Below are 20,655 nucleotides of genomic sequence, written 5' to 3' on the forward strand. Positions count from 1 at the left end.
ATGATGGGCTTTCTACGCCGGACCTTCAGCCGCCGCTCCCGGAGCCGCTTCCAGAACCGGGAGCGGGACGTGCGGGACGGCGGGGGAGGCAGAGGAGGGGGGAGTGTCGGCGGCGGCGGCGGCGGCGGCGGGGGGGTGTCGGGGAACCCCTTGCTCCTGGCCCACCAGCGCCAGGTCGTCCACACCCACGCCGTGGTGACCGGCGGCGCGTCCGTCCACATCCCGGCCGCCGGCGCGGCGAGGAGCGCCGTCACCTGCCGCGTCCTGCTGCTGGACGGCTCCGACGTCAGCGTGGATCTGCCGGTGAGTCCGCCGGGGGGAAGGTGGGTCGGTCCGGAGCCCGTGGTGCGTTCAGGGGTCCGGATCTTGCGGTGCGTTCAGGGGTCCGGAATCTGCGGTGCGTTCAGGGATCCGCAACCTAAATAGGGGTTTCTGCAACTTAATTGGAAGCAATTCTGAAAGTTTTTTTTTTTTTTTTTTTTTTTTTTGGAAAAAGAAAAAAACTATTTAAAATTCCAGCCGGAAAGTCGTAGGTTTTCCTGTTTACGTTTCATTACTGCTGCTCATTGGTCTTAAAGGGACAGTTTGTAACTTTTGTAATCAGCTGGCTCCTCACGCACACGCATACACGCACCGCAGCTTCATCCAGATGGACTCCATGCTGGAGGATAGGATGAAGATATGGTTGTAGAGTAGATGTTAAAGGTTTGGTGAAAAATAAAACCAACCTAGTAGGTCACCTGTAAGCAGGAGAAACACCTCCTCACACCAACGTTCCTGATGCTGGTGTGGAGGTTCAGGGTTTGTATATATAGTCTGGTAAGTCAAGTAAGACCTGAAGCACCTGAAGCTCCAAGATGGGTGAGCAGAGAGAAATTACCATGGGAGCTGCGGAGATGGACGTGGACCCGTCCTCATCCCATCGGTCTGACCTCTGACCTTTCGGCGTGTTAGCAGGTGTTAGCCTAGCGGTGGAGGTTTCCTGGTCAGGTCTACGACTATAATGGGACGTTTTGGCGCTAGCTGGTTAGCAAGCGCTAAGCGCAGACGCTGGACTTCGGCTGGTTTCTTCTTCCACCCTGCGAGTGCGAAGTTCTGAGCTGAAGGCCTTCTGGACGGGTCTGAGCTTTGAGAAGATCCAAGATCTGCCTGTGAAGCCAAAGCCCTACACAAAGAGCTCTGGACTGATAACAGAGTGGTCTGTGTGTGTGTGTGTGCGTACGTGTGTGTACCATGCACTGAAAGGTGTAAGTCCAGCCCACAGGTCACATTAACTCCACCTTCTCCACCGAAGATGGACCAGACCTTGCAAGCTGTTTTCTCCTCCTCAGCCTCTTCCTCACTCTCTCTCTGGGTTTATTTGCATTTGATTTCCCTCCATCCCTCCTCCGCCCGTCTTCCCTCCATGTGTCATCCTCCCTCCGGCCGTCCCGTACACTCCCTTTCCCGCTCATCATCTTCACTTTCACACTCCCCATCCTCTCTCATCCCCCCTCCTCAGAGCTCCCTGATCTGATTTAGCGCCGCAGGGCCTCTGCGTGACAGTGTGTGTGTGTGTGTGTGTGTGTGTGTGTGTGTGTGTGTGGGGGGGGCTTCAGTGCTCATTCCTTAGGTGTTTTCAGTTTCCAAGCTTGTGTGTGTGTTCCTGCGTTGCCTCCCAGGGCGGGATGGGAGGGCGCCTCTAGTCCTCTGGAGAGTTTGGCAGTAATAAGGCAAAGCGTTGCGGGTCGCAGGTGTGCTGGGACCGGTTTGCTCGCAGGTTTCCCCAGGTGTGCCTGCCTCACACCTGTTCCAGCCTGTTTACCGCCCGAAACACCGAGGCGGCGGGGGTGAGGTGGGGGGCGTGGGGGGGCACGGACCCTCCCTGCTGCACCCGGAAGGCTGTTTAGCCACAAAAACACGACCGTCTTCCTTAGACTTGCTGAACGAGGAGCCGCCCACATGATGCGTGATCCCCTCCCGACCCAGTAAACAAACGCAGGCTGCCGCCCCCTTCCTCCCCACCCAAATTATGAGAATTAGTTTTGGAGTCAAATTACCCGGAAAAGATGGGATTAACTCTCACAGAGAGTCCAGGCGCACACAATGCCCCCCCCCCGACCCCCCCACCGGAAACTACTGACCTTTTGTCCTCTGGTCCAGAGCAAATCCAAAGGCCAGGACCTTTTCGACCAGATCATGTACCACATAGACCTGGTGGAGACGGACTACTTCGGCCTGCAGTACATGGACGCCGACCAGGTCTCGGTGAGCGGGAGCAGAAACACACACACACACACACACACACACACACACAAATATGTCTATCACGTTGCATTCTAACTGTGGTTCTCTTCTCCACCCCGCCAGCACTGGCTGGACATGTCCAAGATGATAAAGAAGCAGATACGAGGTAAATCGCGTTTGGACCTGTGAGGCAAATGTGTGTGTGTGTGTGTGTGTGTGTGTGTGTGTGTGTTTGTGTCACATGCACAGGTGGCACATTACCAGATCCATACATGGTGCTTAGCGCGTGCATTTGCAGCTTTGTTTGCGGTCCACAATGGAAAAAAAAGAAGCAGTGTTTGGGTGATTGACAGGCAGGGGTGGAGGGGGCGGGGCTTATACAGGAAACAGGAAGTGATGAAGCAGCCCTCATCCTCCCTCCTCTGCCTTTCAGACGGGCCCCCCTTCAAGCTCTTCTTCCGAGTGAAATTTTATTCTTCGGAGCCGAACAACCTGCGGGAGGAGTTTACGAGGTAAGGAGGAGTGGGCTGCCGTGCACGCCCACGTGCACTGCCCTCCCCGGGGTTTCCTGAGGAGGTCCAAAGGAGGCGCCGGGCTAATTACTCTGCCGCCGCCGGCGGGATCCAATCAAGGCCGGACGGACGGAGACTTGAAACAGAGTGTGTGCGTCGGAGGCTTGGGATGCAGTCCAGTCACGTCCACCCTCTCACCCTCCTCTCACCCTCCTCTCACCCTCCTCTCACCCTCCTCTCACCCTCCTCTCACCCTCTCACCCAGGTACCTGTTTGTGCTGCAGCTTCGACAAGACATCCTGTCGGGCAAGTAAGTGTTTGCGAGGAGCGATGGTCCAGGTGTGACGCGGAATAATAATAATAATAATAATAATAATAACAACAACACCTCAGGTGTTGTTTGCATTGACTCCCAGGAGGAGGAGGAGGAGGGCATAGCGCCCCCTAGTGGTCGAGAAACATATATAACAACATAATGTGAATATAGATTGACCCAGTTTGAGTTTATAGGCTTTTATAGGTTGAAAGTGAGGTTGAAATACATTCATTTTCCGTCCGGTTGAATGTTTGAAACACTGACGATCACCTGAACGCATTGGCACCTCCTGCTGCGTCCCGTCTTGGACTGTGAAACGCCCTTAGCTTAGCATGAGCGAGCCGGGGACGTCGAACGCCGCGAGGTCACATTTGCGTTTGGTTTTAGAACAAACAAGATAAAAACGCACGAGCGACCTTTGGATGCCGACGAGCACCTTTTACCGGCAAAGTCGGGAGAGTGTGCCAGTCAGACACGCACACAATACTGACGTGCGCGCAGGCCGGCTACCGGAGGTTCCGTAAACTCGACACACACACACGCATGCACGCGCACATGCACAAGGTAGTGCGCTACCCTTTTCCGCGCTGCTCTATCTGGGCCACGGATCCCCCGAGTCCAGCTCTATTATAAAGCTCAAGATCAGGAGCAGCAGAGGGTTGCTTATTTTAGGAAAAAAAGGATTGCTTCACTTCTCCTTGACACACACACACACACACACACACACACACACACATGCATGCAGTGGCGGTGGGGTTTTGCTTTGTTGTGTCTGCAAACGTCAGTGTTTCTCCGTCCTCTCCGTCCAGGTTGAAGTCTCCGTACGACGTCTCGGTGGAGCTGGCGGCCTACTGTTTACAGAGTGAGTCCGTGAGCGGAACAGGCGGTCCTTTCCTGCCCTGAAGGCCTCCTCGGGTCCAGATGTCGGAATCGGGTCGATCGATTCCTCCGTCACGCGGATGTTAATGGAGAAGTTGACAGCAGGTGGATCTGCAGGGGGAGGATTCAGTCAAAACCCCTGAGCCAGTAAGAGGGCGGGTTAGAGAGCCAGTAAAGGCGATTATAATACCAAACGCAGGGAGAGGAAGCTGAAGACCAATTTGGGGATAAACGGGGGGGTCAAGATAGCACTGCTGGTGCGTTTGTGAACCAGACGGTTTGAGAAAAACGCCCGGGTTTTACGGCGTGTGACAGCAGAGGAAGGTGTGAGCGGATGAACCTTGAGCAAACACTGCTGCCGGGACAAAGTGCAGCAGAATTATGGGCTTCCTGGCGTCAGGCCGAAGTCAGGTCCTCCTCAGAGGAACCGGTGAAGAAGATTTCATCGGGATAATTTGTGCGTGGCGGCGAGAGACGCAGGCGATGATTTATTTTTGCAGGGGGGGGTCATCGTAAGGTCAACGGGTCCCTGCTGAAGCTCCACTGAAGTGTGTGTGGGAACCGCCCAGCGTTTGTAATACTATCCGTGTGTGTGTGTGTGTGTCGTCCAGGTGAGCTTGGGGACTGCGACCCCCTGGAGCACTCCCCCGTGCTAGTGTCCGAATTCCGCTTCACCCCCAAGCAGAGCGAGACGATGGAGGCGGACATCTTCAGCAGGTGGCTGGAGCTCAGGTGAGACCTGGATCCGCTCGATTTTCGGAACCGGCCATGGAAGTGCCGACTCCCCGACTCCCCCCGCTGTCTCCTCATCGTCGCTCCGCTTTCACCGCCCTCTGCGGAGGATTAGGGGTTTAATCCCCGGAGGGTCTTGATTGATTCTGGGCGTATTTAACCCGGCTGCAGTCCCAAAACCCGCCGCCGGGATTAGATTACACACCCATATGCTGCGCTGCACGGGAATGGGGGAGGGCTTACAGCGATCAACCAACGCCCTGGTGCAAACACACACACACACACACACACACACACATGCATACAATGCAAAGCTGGCCGAGGGCCGGTGCTTCTGCGGCGGTGGTTCTGATGCCGTCCGCTTACCCCTCCCAGGGGGAAGAGCCCGTCCCAGGCAGAAATCTCCTTCCTCAACAAGTGCAAGTGGCTGGAGCTCTACGGAGTCGACATGCACTTCGTCAAGGTGTGTGTGTCGTCCTCAGCCTCCCGCCTGAAGGTGTGTGTGTGTGTGTTGCTGGGAACTGAAGGTGTCTGCTGTATCTCCAGGGCAGGGACGGGGGAGAGTACGCCCTGGGGCTCACCCCTACCGGCATCCTGGTGTTTGAGGGATCCAATAAAATCGGCTTGTTCTTTTGGTAAGTGGTACAGCGTGTCGTGGCCGCCGTGTTTTTTGTCAAAGCAGAGCGTCCATGTTTGACGGCGCTGGAAACAAACCTCCGTGGAGGGAAGCGTGCAATTACAAATCAGGGATGCTGATCCAGGAGGCGCCCTGGTGTCACACAACATACACACTTCAAAAATGAAGATTGCTGTTGTGATGTGTAGTGAGAGGTGGAGGAACATTTAGAGAGATCCAGGACGAAGGGCAAGTGGTAGAGGGCAGGTGATTGGCTGAGGGTTAGATGGAGGCAGGTGATTGGCTAAGGGTTAGATGCAGGCGGGTGATTGGCTGAGGGTTAGATGCAGGAAGGTGATTGGGTGAGGGTTAGTTGCAGGCAGGTGATTGGGTGAGGGTTAGATGCAGGAAGGTGATTGGGTAAGGGTTAGTTGCAGGCAGGTGATTGGGTGAGGGTTAGATGCAGGAAGGTGATTGGGTAAGGGTTAGATGCAGGACGGTGATTGGGTAAGGGTTAGATGCAGGGAGGTGATTGGATGAGGGTTAGACAGAGCAGGGGATTGGCTGAGGGTTAGATGCATGCAGGTGATTGGCTGAGGGTTAGCCAGAGCAGGTGATTGGCTGAGGGTTAGATGCAGGCAGGTGATTGGCTGTGTATAGCGACGCTAATACAGGTTGGCTAACGTCAGGTGTTCAAACAGCGTGTGAATGAGTGCTTTTGTTTGCTAGCTAGGATGAGCTGGTTGAAGGTACGAAGTAACCGGTGATCTCTTGTGTCGTTCCTTCAGGCCAAAAATCACTCGGCTGGACTTCAAAAAGAGCCGCCTCACGCTGGTCGTGGTGGAGGACGACGACCAGGTTTGCCCCCCCGCTTTGACCCCGCAGACAGACCAACATGGCCGCCGCCCTAGTTGACGCCGTTTGTGTTTGTCGCCCGTTGAAGGGCCGCGAGCAGGAGCACACCTTCGTGTTCCAGCTGGCCAGCGCCAGGACCTGCAAACACCTGTGGAAATGCGCGGTGGAGAGCCACGCCTTCTTCCGCCTCCGTCAGCCGACCGCCGGAAAGGCCGGCCGCAGCGACTTCACCCGGCTGGGCTCCCGCTTCAGGTTCAGGTGAGCCCCTCCCCCTCGGCGGGCGCATTAGGCGACATATCAGGGATTACACGTCCCATAAAACAGAGGCTTTGTATCTATGGTTACTGGGTATCTATGGTTACAGCGGCCTGTTCCTATGGCGACTGATATCCCCCTTTATATTGTTTGTTTTCATCTCAGCCTTTTATCAGACGTGGCCAATGCATGTTCTGGTCAAGCGCCGGAGGGGTGTTTCCTGTCACGCGTCTGAGCCGCCGCTCCACGGCGTCCAATGTGTAATTTACATTTTTTCTGTTGTGTTTGGAGACGGCGGCCAAGTGACAGCGTTTACATGCAACAGGTTCGACTCGCCCTAATTACTCCCCCTGATCTCCATCCGTGGGAAATCATGCCGGGTTGAGCGACCGGAGGAGGGACGACAGTCGTGTAATTGAGCGTTTATCCAGAGTCGACAGCTGTCCGTGTTCCATGTGCAAACACAGCGCTCTGGTGTTTGACTCGTTTTTTGCGGAGCACCGCCGGGTTCCCTCCGGGCTCTCGGTTGCAACTTTTTTTTTGCACGTTTTGTTTAAAAATACAAACAAATACCGGAATCCACCCTTTTCTTCGACGTCTCAGCGGCAAGACGGAGTATCAGGCCACTCATGGGGGTCGGCTGAGGAGGGCGAGCACCTTCGAGAGGAGGCCCAGCAAGAGATACCCCTCCCGCAGCCAGTCGCTGGGTAAAGGTGAGTGTTATCAGAAGGAACGGTGTAAACCCTCCCTCCTCCCCCTGTGTGAAGGTCACACACTGCTAAAAAAAGCAGCAGGTACATGAAACAGACACAAGTCATTTAAACACCTCCGCTCTGGAGGTAATTACAGTGCGAGGTAATTATAATTACGCCATTAAAATACCGGCATCGCCCCCTTTTACTGTAAAACCCCAGATATTTGATTACACTCAGGTATGTAATTTCACTAATGTGACTCTTTGTCAGTTGACGCCGACCTGCAGGCTGTCACATTGACATTGTGCCTGGAGGTTCTTCAGCTGCAGGTGGTAATGCCGGGGGCACCTGCATTACTCACCTTTGCCTGTTTTCCTCAAAGTTTCCTGCTGAATACAGATCAGCTCCATGAATAACCTCATGCAGGAATTACCCAATGATTTTACCGGCTGGGTCAGTGCGTTAGGTTGGATTCCCACAGGAGGCCTTTCCGTGTGGAGTCTCCATGTTCTCCACGTTCCTCCCGCAGTCCAAACAAAAGCAGGAGGTTTCGGTGGCGACCCGAAACTGTCTAGATGTGTGCATGAGAGTGTGAATGGTTGGATGTCCCTGTGATGCATAAATGACAGGGTGCGTGGTCGTACCTCTCTATATGAAGCTCTGTGATTGGTCCAGGGTGAACTCCGCCTCTCGGCCAATCACAGCTGGGATAGGTTAGGAATAGGAATTTTACTGGCTACAATATCAACAATATATTCAAGTGATTGAATTGACTGATAATTCAAAGGTATTGAGGTCTCACGACGCCTAGATTTCTTGAAAACTTGACATTTCTGCTTCTCTTTTCTTTGCCGACATCCTCTCCTGATGCCATCAGCTGCCATTTCTCCAGCCAAGCTATCACACATCAGGTAAGAGCAACCTTCAGTCTTTTGTCCAACATCCTAGACGGGGATCTGAAATAGCCCCTTTGTAAAGCAAAAGGAAATAGGAGGGAAATATTCCCCCTCTGCCGCGGGTTTTAGAGCTGCAGTGCTTATTTGAAACACTGTGTCGTTTTGAGAAATGTGCCCCGAATCATTGTTGGCATTCTTCTGCAGCTCTCATGCCAGCCCTGATCCCAGCCTTCATCCAGTGAGTGACCTCAGATAACCTACTTTCTCTCTTACACAGACACACACACACACACATGCACGCACGCGAACACTGATCTGGCTTCGCCCTTGTGACAACATTTAATTTCAGCATCTCTTCAATCCTCCCCCTCCCCCTCCAGTACCAGCACAACATTCCCATCGGTCACGAGCCGTGGCACCTGCCTCACCCGCCTCACCCGCCTCACCCGACGCTCACTCCCCCCGTTTACCTGCAGCCCTCCGGACTCACGCCGCCACACAGGTAAGAGTATTCTCGTTGCGCAATCTCTCGCGGACGATGTGTCTTTCTGCCTCGACGAGAAAGTGACTGCGGGACAGGATGCTATTTTTAGCTAAATTCACTTATGTGGCGCTCCACGCTCTCCGTTCCATCGCGCTACGGTGGGAAAAGAATATCACCATTTTTACATTTAATAAATATACACAGTGTCGACAAAGATGAATAAAGCGAGCGTGTTAGATGCAACGATGACTAGTTTTAATTTACTTTAATTGGAGTGTTGACAAAGAAGAATAAAGGGAACGTGTTAAATACAGCGATGGCTAGTTTTAATTTACTTTAATTGAAGTGATTGCAAAAAGTTTTGCATAGAACATAGCGTCACATCTCAATTAAAAAATGACACAGTTAAAAGAGATGTTTCTTTTGTTCCTCATCGTCAGATTTATTGTGGTTTTTTCCTCTCTAACTGCTTTTCTGTCAGTTTGAGTGTATTTACATGGGATTTCTTGGCTACTATTGATATAGCATTGCTTGCTAACCGCCAGGATAATTCTGATTTCTAAATATTCTAAACTATCCAGTTTACTTATCATGTCAGGTGAAGTGATCACTTAATTAGCAAGAAAATGTGCACAACAAACTAAAGGGAAAGAAAAGGATTTTTCAGGTTTCAAGGTTTTATTGGTATCAGCCATATTTCATCACATCTCACATATCACTCATAAACGTCATGTGTGGGTTTGTGTGTCTCCACCTGCCTCTACTTATCCCCCTCCATGCATGCATGCATGTGTTTGTGTGTGTGTGTGTGTGTGCGTGTGTGTGTGTGTGTGTGTGTGTGTGTGTGTATGTGTGTGTGTGTGTGTGTGTTCAGGCGCTCTGTCATGGCAGCAAGCCCTGTGTCCAGTCACCCCCCTGCTCTGGAGCGAACCGGCACCAGCCTCTCTGGATCCGTCAGTATGGTTTACAAGGACAGGGTCATGACTGCCCTTTGACCTTTTGTTCGTCCCCGTGAAGCGTGACGCTTAGAAGTGACACCAAAAACAGACTTCTGCCTCAGAGAGAGAGGCGCCGCCAATCATCACCGCCATCATCCTCCACAGTTTCATCCCATCATGTCAGAATGAGCTCACCTTGTCAGAGAATCCACCAGAAGACAACATTAATGATGACAGGGGACATTTTTTGATAGCTCTGCGCCTTGGTTTGCCTGCAGACGGCCACGTTTAATCACTTTGGGTGTTTTTTAATCTCATCATACGTTTTAATGCAAGGTCTCAAATCTGCTCGGAAAGTGAACTCGTGTAAATGATTCAAATCCCCTCAATTACAGGCGAAATGCAGCGACGACCAGAGGGGTTATGACCTTTTACGTAGGCAGGCTGGTTTAGGGATTTAGTTGCTTTATATGTGATGCTCAGTGTGAAATAGAAGCAAACATACTGTATCTGGGGTTGTTTTTTTCTTTCAATCGAGGTTTCGAAGTAAACTTTACGAACATTATGGCTCCGTCAGGTTAGATTTTTCTAAATAAGGAAATTGTTTACAGAGAATGTGGCCAGTGTTTTGCTGTGTGAAAATGTGTGGCCTTTTAATGTTTACTGGAATCACATTGTGCCTTTAGGGACGTTGCCATGTTGCTTCTCTAATAAAGAATACGTTTCAAAAGCCAAAAAACTGGCAGCGCTTTGTCCTGTGATGTATTCTGTTTTGCCACGTTGATCGGCCTCTACTGTGTCGTATTTCTTTTTTAATGTTTATCGATTATGTTGGATTGGGGATACACCAAAATAAAGGCATTTAAAGTTACCTACTATCACAGGAATTGTTATAAACCAAATGCCGATAAAAGCCCAGGCCCATCCAAAATTCATGTTCATATATATATAAGCTGACCCTGCGGTTACATAGGAAAATGAAAATATATATGTATTCTTTATGCTTTTTATTGATTGATTACGATGTCTATTGCTGATTTTTAGATCATATTTAAATTTGTGTTGATTCTTACTTAGTTTAGTGGCAGATTTCTTGTAATTATTCATATAATTCACTTCTTACAGACAGCTCATTAATTTTTACCTCACTCTCCTTACTATTGTTTTCCAGGATTAGACATGTGGCCAAATTATTGAAGGAAATCAAAATATGAATAAAGCCACATGAAATAAGTACATCAATAAAAGCAAAAAATAAAAATAAAAAACCTTACCCCTGCTGTGGTTATATACTATCTCCTTTTCTGAAAAAGGTGAAATAATATATTTAAGTAGTTAAAAATGACTGTGACCACCTGTGTCCCCTCCAGCTACCCTCTAGGTGGTCTTGCCTCAGACTACCAGGTTAGCATCGAGGAGAATGAGACTTTTTACCCCGGCAAGTTCCGCCGCCACACACACAGCCACAACATGCTACGCCAAACCCACGCCGATAACGGTGAGTAATGACCGTCTTCCACGAAAAACTAGGTTATTTCTTTTTCTTCGTCTTAACTCGGGTTGTTTTGTTATCATCATAGCAAAGATGCTAACATACGTTGTCAGACATGAGCATCACTGGGTAACTTAAGCTAACACTGGTCGCTTTTTGGTTAAATTATACATTAACGAATAAATACATTTTAAATTTGTGATAAATATGCTAATTGGAATTGGTAGTGGTCTCAACCATTTATCAGAGAAATAATTTTGGAATGTATTCACGTTCTGTGGGGGTTAGCGTATCGGTATACACCCACCCAAGATTATGGGCAGGTAGGTTGAGGGGGGTCTTTTTAGCTCGTTAAGCTGGTGTCTAACAGTTAAGCAGTAGTAAAGTTTATTGTTTCCTACCACTGTGAACCACATTAATGCACTAGAGTTAACTAATGTAACTTTAGATTATGTTCTTAAGTGTTAACATTATTTAAAGCAAGCCTTAAATGACCAGTTGAAGCTACAGATATCCCCTTTAGTTTCACCAATTAAGCTAGCTTCGCTAGAAAGAGCATCGCGCCTAAAATTGCGTCACAATATTTCTATTTTTCTTGGGTTTCGACCTCCAATATTTGGATGAATCGGTCAAAACACCATTAATGATCACGGCTCTGATGGTGAGTTTACTTATTGTCAATTTTTCCTATTTGATAGTGAAGTTGTAATTTTGCGCAGTTATGCCAGCTGAGCATTATTTTAGCGGCTCCACTGCTTGCATCACTGTGCTCTGCCCACTGCAGGAAGCCAAGACCAATCAGAGCTCTTGTTACTGCTGGGCTTGACCCACTTAATTGCGGTCATCTATTTGAGCAGGCTTCACTCAAGCTTCCACACCTTGCCGGACTTTTGGTCTTAATTAGCCAGCTTCAGATTAATTAAAAGGGACTTTAATTGGTGTTTGGATGTTAAAAATCTATAAAAGTGAGCCTTAAATGGTTGTGTTTAGCTAGTAAGTACCCCATTTAGCTGCACCAACTAAGGAAGCTTTGTTCAGCTACTAAGACAATGCACTGAGCCAGCTTCTCTATAGCTTCCTGTCCATGCGACTTCTTTTAAGTCTTTTTTTTTTTTTTTTTTTTTTTTTTTTTTGGAAAATTGTCCCATATATACAAGCTCAAATTCAGTGACTTCAGTCATTACTTAATTCAGTTACTAAAATATGAGCCTTAGGTAGGATTAGTAAAACATTTAGCCCCTGTAGCATCATAAATTAAACTAGCTTATCTTTCCAAGTAAGACCAAAAAATCTAAGAGGACATAGTCACCTAATTCTACTTTATACTTGAGTTTTGACCTCAGTATTTGTACAAGTCTGTAAATTCACCGTTGTTTAACACTACTTAGTTGGTGAGTTGTCTCATTGCCTGTTTTTCCTCTTTGACGGTGAAGATTTAGATCTGCCCAGTCATGCTAGCTTAGCATGTTTTAGCGCCCCCACTGCCTGCATTACTGCTCTGCCCACTGCGGAAGGCCAAGACCAAACAAAACTTGTTACGTCTTTAATATGTCCGATCTTAAATATAAATAATGACCAGGAGTAACCTGCAGCTTTTATTTATAGTTGTATTACCAGCAATTGATGAGGATATTGTTTACGAAAAGAAGAAAGTTAGGCTCAATTCCAGCACAAATTTAAAACCCAATCTGACTTCTGCTGAAACCCCTGATATAGAAAATACTTAGATGATTTAAGTCCCACAATTTAGGAGCACATATATTAAAAGAAGGGGTCATGTGATAGTCTCCAAATTCCCTAAAGCCATACTTCGTAATTAGCTGCACCAGAGCTTCTTTCAGTGGAGTTGGACTTGAGTCATACTCCGGTTACAAGTATGACATCAGACTTGACTCATCATCATACATGACTTGCAACTTTATCTTCAGTCTTCTGACTCATCAGATTTGATACTTTCCACAAAAGTGTAAGTTAATCAGCTTTACGACTTGGAAATGGATGAATGAGAACATTAAAAAAGGTAATTTGTTACTTAATTGGCTTAAATCTTCTTCATGTCATTACATTTGCATTTACATGAGAACTTAACATTTTAAGGCTCCACTCTTGAGCTGCAACTACTCTTTTAATGTTATAAGAGAGTGTAAAGTGACCAAATTAAATCCAAGAGCTTTCATATCACATTAGCAGTTTTTTTTTTTCCAGAGAATTTCTCTGTTGGCTTCAATTGATATTTTATTTGCTATTGTGTGTTTTTTCTTTCCAGTTAGATTTCTAACTTACTTCAGGCCTGTTTGGCCTGTGTAAAGACCCATGATTTGTGAATTCTAATGACACATGCAAATCTGATACATGTACATGTGTCAGAATATTGAGAAATAGTTTCATTCTGTGTCCATGTTTCCCCCATCAGATACCCATCCTACTCCCCGTTCAGCCGAGGAATTTGATGTCTCAGCGTGTCTTCTCAAGCTTCGGGACTCTGATAGCGACTCTCCTCCTTGGCCTTCACTGCATGTCAACATGGATAAGGTGGGGAAAGTCTGTCACGTGTTCTTGTTCTCTTGCACTTTGGTGTTCATCACATCTCTGTGGTGGTTGCTACCTCTGCAGGGAGAGGAGAAGCGTCTGTCTGAGAAGTCCCTGCACCCTCCGGCATCGCCAGACATTCTCCCCAATCAGCCCAAGTGTAACATCCTCAAGGCCCAGATGGAGGTGCCATTCAGTGTAAGTTGGAAGCATGCGTTCTCTCTAACGTCATCACAGCAAAGTGGAACCAGGAACATGGGGTGGAGTCATACGTCACCTTCAGCATACCAAGACCAACAGGTTACTCTTCAATTGTGAAAAAGGTCAAAACTTTCCAAGACCTTAGTTGCAAACAAAAACATCACACTGGTATAGGAGAACGTACTGCAAAACCATAATTTTTATGTACCAATCTTTGTTTCCTTACTTAATCCTTATTAAATTGTTACTGTAACAGTGGTTAGGTTGTTGTTACCAGTCTTTAGGTTGTTGCTACTTTAGTTTATTCTTATAAAGTAGCTATGCTTATATTCAAAAAGTTTAATAAAATATAACAATGATTTAATTAAGATCTAAGTTGTTACCTGCATGACATCTGCTAAGTTGAACAAAATGTCATTAAGTTCCTTCAGTTGGAATTCAACATTATAACTAATTGTGGAAAATGTATATGTGTCTCAAATTATGGAATTAACATTGACCAATTGTTCTTAAGATTTGTGTGTGTGTGTTACATGAACAATCCTCACAGTTCTAAAATTATATTTAAAAACACAGGGTTGAAAGACAAAATAAGTTGACAAAAATCCGCAATTAAGTGCTACAAAAGTGACTGATAACTATCAGTTTGTTTGCCAAGTAGATTAATACATTACATACATTGATAAAGTAACAAACTAAGAAATTGAAAATCAATTTGTTATAAACTGAGGTCACCAATAATAGAATAGAAAAAGGACAGATTAAATGATTACTTCAAATTTTTATTCTTACGGTACATGTCTCTTTGTCCATGTATCCATGTAATCTTCCCATCTGTCACTCCGTCTGCAGAAATGTTGTTCGAATGAGGCCAAATGGCCCAGTTCTGTCAAAACATTCCTGCCAAGAGGGTGCCATTCATTTTTACAGCTTGCAGTTTTAATTTTCCGACATAAAGATCAGTCATTCAACAGATGACGGATGACCCATTATGTTTTTGAATCCCGACCCAACACGTAAACAAGAGACTCAGTCAGTTAAGGTGACTGTGGGAGAAACTGGTGCTAAAGAGACAGTTTTTCTCGCGCTATGTCAGACTTTAAAATGACAAGTTTGATCATTTCTTTTTTTTAAGGAATTTTTCTTTTTTTTTATGTTCCGTAGCTCATTTGTGTGTATTATCTTGTAAAATTTCACTGATAAATGGTTGAAGTTTTAATAAATAGAAGTAGATTTGTGGATGAAACTCTCTGTAAAACGGGGGGCACCGGCACAGGCGGACTAACATCTCCATTCCTTTCCTCTCCAGAATGAACATCCAACAACTCCCAAAGGAAAGCACTCCAATGACAGGCCAGTAGCCTCACCCTTTCTTTGCTTGTTGTCACAACCCACTGCCCATGCACACTCATGACATTGACCGTTTGTCTGCTGACACCCGTCTCCAGTCGCGTGGACTCATCCCAAGACTCTGCTGTGTCCAGTTCGACCGTGGAAAAAACTCCCTACAAACAGGAATGCAAGCAGACACCAGAGAATTCTCTACCCACATCTAACACCAATCGTAGAAAACGACTGGTCAGACAGTTCAGTTTGTAAGTCATCTTCGTTTATTCTTGACGGCAACCTGTGTTGAAGTGTTCGTGGGGGTACATTGCACCCAGGAAATAAATTCTTCACTGTCAGCTTGAGTGTTATTTGAAGGATGTATGAAAGTCCTATTTCTGCTCCTTGAGATCGACATTTCACTCTGCGGTCGTGCTTGTGGATATCCCACCATCTCTCTTTTTTTTTTTTTCATCAGTAACCATGAGGATGATGATGATCTACCTGCGGCGCTTGCAGCAATCTCCTTTCAGAGTGGAGCCAAGTCAGGCTCCAACAGCTCATTGGACAAACAGATACAACCATCCATCTACCCAAAGGTAAAACATGCTGGTGCAGGGGGAGTAACAGGTGGTTTCTCGAAGCCTCATTTAGCCATTCATTTATTTATTACTTCAAAAATAAATTACATTCTAAATGAATGCAGATTCTGATGTGTTTGGACAGGCCTATTAGTACATGTCGTGCAACATTGGTATTTTTCAAACACCTCCCGGGTGTGTGGGTCATGGGTCTCTGGCATGGATTAAGACTGCACGAGGCCGCTGGGCACAAAATCCTTTTCAGATGGCTTCTGCAAGAATTAAAGCACCAAAAAATGTGATAAAGCATCTCTGATCTGACCCTCAATGGTGTTCATTGATAAAGCCATTAAAAATGTAATTTCACTTTTTTTCCCAAGTTGTCTCAGGAATATTAGTGGGTTTGTTTTTTTCATCCCGAAGAACATTTCACCTGCCATTGGAAATGTGTTCTGTCAGTATTTTTAATTAGAGAACAGAAGAATTACATTAGATATCCTTCAGATAACTACTGATTGTAGTTGTTAAATCCAAATGATGACACTGGCCACTCAAGGATTCAAAGTGTTTGTCATATGCACATTGAGGAAATGTTTTTCACTGTACAATGAAATTCTTACTTTACTTTATGCAGTGAGTAACATAGAAGAGACCGGTAATTCAGTAAAGCCATAAAACAAAGTCAATAAAAGATGGAATAGAACTTAAAAACTCAAGTGTGTTTCAGTCAAAAAAAAAATCAACTGGGGGTGAAAAGAAAAATACACAAGTGTAGCCCTTGGTTGAAGCTTTCCTCCATGTGTAAATGAACAGAAACAGTATCTACAAAATAAGCACAACATTACTACAATTATACACAAAGACCATACATCCAAGTTTAACTCAATTTTGCTGAGACCACCTTCCCTGATAGAGACAGTGCTTTGGAGGACCCCTGGAGGCTGGAGGCCCTTGGGCTCTGGTTTTATGTGGCCTGATGGTTTATCCCTGCTTGCGTTGGTCTGCTTTATCTGCAGCCTAGAGATTTAGTTCTGCATTTTTAATTAATCCCAGCTACTTAGGCTCTGCGGGCCCTAAATGAACATAAAAAGTAAGTGCTATCTTTTAATATGAAGTCATTAATTGCAAAATAGTTATCCCTACATTGACAGATGTTGTTAGCCTGGCAGCCACTAGCAGGTGCAAACCATCTCTATATCTAAAAGGAATGGGAAAACAGGTCAGCGTTTCAAAGTTGAGTGAAACAAAATATAAATCATAAAGTACCCCAATTGAAAAGTCTTTGGGGCAGCAAGAAATCCATTGATAGACATTCTCTCGACAGATGGAAGGCAGTTTCGCCGGTCAGTCAACACAGGACTTTGATTGAGTGTGCATGAATGTGTGTTACAGGCAGAGAAAATGCCAGCTCTGGAAGTGGGCAGTCTATCCCGCCCCTCCCCCTTGCCTTCCCCTCACCCTTCTCCTTCCGACAGTAGCTCCATTCCTCAAGTGGTCCCTTACCTCGCTCCCCCTAACCACAGGTAACTCCCCTCCTGTCTGCGCTCTTTCCAAGCCTCTGTGTTCCTTCCTTTGTCCCAGCATGGACGGCTCAGTGCACACACCCTTCTTCCACCAACCCACTCCATGAATCAGTACTTCGGATTCTTATCAATGATACCATTGATCTCACAAATGTATGCAATGAAAACTCATGCGGAAAAGCTCTTTACTTTTGAACCGTTGGACAGTGGTGGATGGAATAAATGTTAAGCTGAGGTAATACATCAGAAACCATCGCTGTCTTGGTGTGTGTGTTAGTTTGGTTCTTCAAACGTAGAGTCATGTTCTGTTGAAATGGATACATTTATCAGTTAATTCTGAATAGTTACTGGCTCAAAGGGATATTTCCTCTCCACATTTTCATAAAAATCCTTACTTCAGCAGCCATTCCAGCCACCAAACTTTTATTTTGATTCCCTTGTATATTCTTAAGGCTTATAATGCAGGGGCTTGATCATGTATCATTTATGTCCTGATTATTTAACAACTTCTGTCTAGAACCGTCAAGAATTCAGATAATCTAGATGCTTGTTGAAAGAATTTCTGAAATCTTTAACATCCCCTCTGTGAAAACTGTCATCATTTTCAATATTTGCATATTGAAATGTATGCAAATGTGCAAATATATTTTGGTAGGAGAAAACCTTGTGAAAAAATCTAAAGTGTGGGTGTTAACTTGAAAGGAAGCAACAGAATAAGAAAAGAAATGAAAAGAAGTAGAAAATTATGAGCTTGTGAGATTCATTATCTCTTAAGAGCTATTCAGAAGATTCTATACTCTTAACAGTGGCAACACCAGTTATAATCATAGTAATAATATGGACTATTACAAACAGTATTCATGGTGGGAATATTTTATGCTAATTTCATTGATTAAAAATGCACTCATTACCTCATCTTGCTTTTTCTACTTATTTCCATCCCAAATTTACTCCATGAAGGAGTAAAATTACTAAACATCACAATATGAGGATGAAATCACTTAGATTCAGACAATTTTTTATTTTTTTATTTTTTACATTTGCTTCCTCTGGATCAAACCCTGCATGCTCTTCTATATTCTTTAATCACCTTAAAGTTGAGTGTTTAATTTTCATTTGTCGTGAAAGTGCTGCATGTCTCTTCAGCTCAAAGATGTTACTCTGAACTGAAAAAAAAAGCTCACCTTTGTTACTTGTTTGTTTCAAAGCGGAGAGGAGATGCTAGCGGAGAGGGAGAAGATCCTGCGCGCGCTGCTGATGACGGAGCTGTGAGACCCTGACCCTTTGGACCTCAGGGGACAGTTGCCAGGCCCGGTCGAGTAGCAGGAAGTGGACAGTGGTTTTGGATTGGTTCGTTTGCATCATCCGTTCGGCTTTAGATATTTCCAAAAAGGCTTTTGATATATTTGCTTGTTATTTTAAGGTTCTTTGTATTCATCAAACTGAAAGAGTATTTGGTAAGAGATGGGTGATTTGGTTTATTTGCTCACTGACTGTTATACATTACAGAAAAGTTGTAGATTTGATCAGTGTTGACCGCATGATGTCAATCCAGGTGAAATTATTTGCTCTTGGATTTTGTTCATAGTCACCGTGTCCCCTTTGACACTCAAACTAAGTTTTAGACAGTGAGTTTTAGACCATCGACGTCCATGTCAAAGGGTAAGTCGTACCGAAAGGATCACATTTGTCAACTTAACATCAGAACACAATATTAATATGAAGCGGGTGAACTCCAGTGTCTGTTCTTTCCATGAGAATATTCCATATTACTCATCCAGCTCTGTGAATGACCATTTTCTGATAACAAAGTGATGGACTTATGTTCTAAAACACCTGCTTGATTGGTGGAAGTGATGCACAAAACAAGACTGAATTCAGAAAATTGTGCACATTTGAATGTCAAAGGGATCATGGACTAAATTGAACATGTGTGCATGATGCAAACTTAAGAAGGTGAGTATTCTTTCAGTTCATACACGTTCAGATCTACTGAAAGTGTAGTCTGAGTTGTAATTGTGCTACTAACAGCAGATACTGTAAATCCATTTTTTTTTTTTTCTGTTTTTTCCCCTCAAAGTAGACATCTGTTTTGATGCCCTGAACATGCTGTGTTTTTCTTTGAAAGAAACTCCACTTTCTGGAGGGAGGGACGCTAAAACTAATTCTGACTGGAGTCTTTTCGGGGCGGGGGCTCTAGCCTGGGCAGCTTGATATGTGTCTGGATCTCTCCACTAGGAGGAGACAAATCTGCAGTAAGTGCTCCAGCGGCAGCTCAACTTCTGTATCTCTTACAAAAGGTTGCCAGGAGGAAAGTTGCAAAATGTATGCAGTTTGTTGTGTTTTTTTTTTTTTTTTTTACATGCAGTTTTCAACTCCAAATGCAAAAGTGACCTCAGAATCATGTTCATGGTCATAATTTCAAATGACTTAAGTTCATAATGACTGTTTTGTATTGTCATAATCCCATGAGGCAACCACAGATCTGCCACTGTAATGTGTGTGTTAATTGTTTTCTGGTCTTGACTGGATGGTATTAAAGGCCACATGTTCAGTTCAACTCCACGCAAGCAGCATCTCTGGTCTTCACGCTTACTTTGGGAATGTAGATTTGGCCTCGCCCTGCATGCCTGTGTGCTAGATATATGTGTGTGTGTGTGTGTGTGTGTGTGTGAGAGAGAGAGAGATGGACTTACCCTCCCTCTTCGGGAATGCAGTTATAAACGGTATTGCTGATTTATCCGTTCCAACACACCTACCTGGGACAAAACAATGAGTCAGACTTTAATTGCAGCTCTGTTCTGGCCTGTGAAACCTATAAGTCATCTCCAAAACGAGGAGATGAAGGCCTACAGATGGGAAAACTATCACTTGTGACAAATCCTAACTCCCATATGACCATTGACAGGTAAACTTGGAGTTGACATAAAGTCAAGAGGTTCACATCATTGATATTTGTTGGTGTTATAGTTACACATCTGAGGTTTGCATACTGACAGTTTTGTGTAAGTTTTTTTTTTTAAACTAAAGTGTGTGTGGGGTTGGTTGGTTAAAACAAACAGCTTTTTTTTAAGGAGGAAAATCAAGAATTCCTGCTACTGGAATAATGGAGTCATTTTAATCATAACAATGTGATCTGCAAAAACGTTTGTAAAAATTTGTGCAAATTTGGATGTTGCATTTTTGAGGTGGAACATCAGATTGAATATTTTTCTTAACTTATTACACTTTTTATTTTTCTATTTTTTTTTACATTCTCCATTTTTATGTTAAAGACATACTCTGGTAACTGCTAACTCAGTTCTGGCCAATCTTTGCTATTTGCCACCACTAATAGCCTTTAAAAGCTGATTGATGAGGACTAGAGAAGTCACGTGAGTGCTTGGATTCTGGGTAGAGTGAAGAAGTAACCACCCCTTGAATATTAAGTTGATCTCAACGCTGCTGAGGTATTTACGCAAGTTAGAGTAGTACTACTTTATACCTGAGGAGGCAGCAGAGTTTCATCCAGCCTGTCTTAGAAGCAGAGGGTGAAGAGTATTTTTTTGTCTATTGTGCTGCTTTAGATCCAGAAAGCTGGTGTCCAAAGTCCTTGTTCA

At 45.3% G+C, this 20,655-nt stretch overlaps 1 protein-coding gene across 2 annotated transcripts; it reads left to right on the top strand.

Annotated features, from left to right (window-relative positions):
• On the top strand, positions 1–19,619 carry epb41l4b (erythrocyte membrane protein band 4.1 like 4B). 2 transcript variants are annotated; one of them, XM_086155327.1, is made up of 23 exons: positions 1–303; positions 2,143–2,247; positions 2,350–2,392; positions 2,660–2,738; positions 3,004–3,048; positions 3,864–3,916; positions 4,545–4,665; positions 5,041–5,128; positions 5,212–5,300; positions 6,070–6,139; positions 6,225–6,394; positions 6,995–7,104; positions 7,964–7,997; positions 8,187–8,220; positions 8,363–8,484; positions 10,775–10,902; positions 13,310–13,428; positions 13,510–13,623; positions 14,936–14,979; positions 15,075–15,221; positions 15,431–15,551; positions 16,926–17,056; positions 18,265–19,619. In XM_086155327.1, exons 1-23 carry the CDS (start codon positions 1–3, stop codon positions 18,326–18,328), a joined length of 2,334 nt encoding a protein of 777 aa, XP_086011453.1. In that variant the 3' UTR covers positions 18,329–19,619. The 2 variants fall into 2 exon arrangements, with proteins under 2 accessions (XP_086011453.1, XP_086011454.1); XM_086155328.1 differs by lacking the exon at positions 16,926–17,056.
• Positions 19,620–20,655: the final 1,036 nt, after the last annotated feature.

This window comes from Fistularia commersonii, chromosome 11 (genome assembly GCF_037954325.1).
Source record: "Fistularia commersonii isolate RoL2024-O1a breed Wild chromosome 11, RoL_Fcom_v1.0, whole genome shotgun sequence".
NCBI lineage: Eukaryota > Metazoa > Chordata > Actinopteri > Syngnathiformes > Fistulariidae > Fistularia > Fistularia commersonii.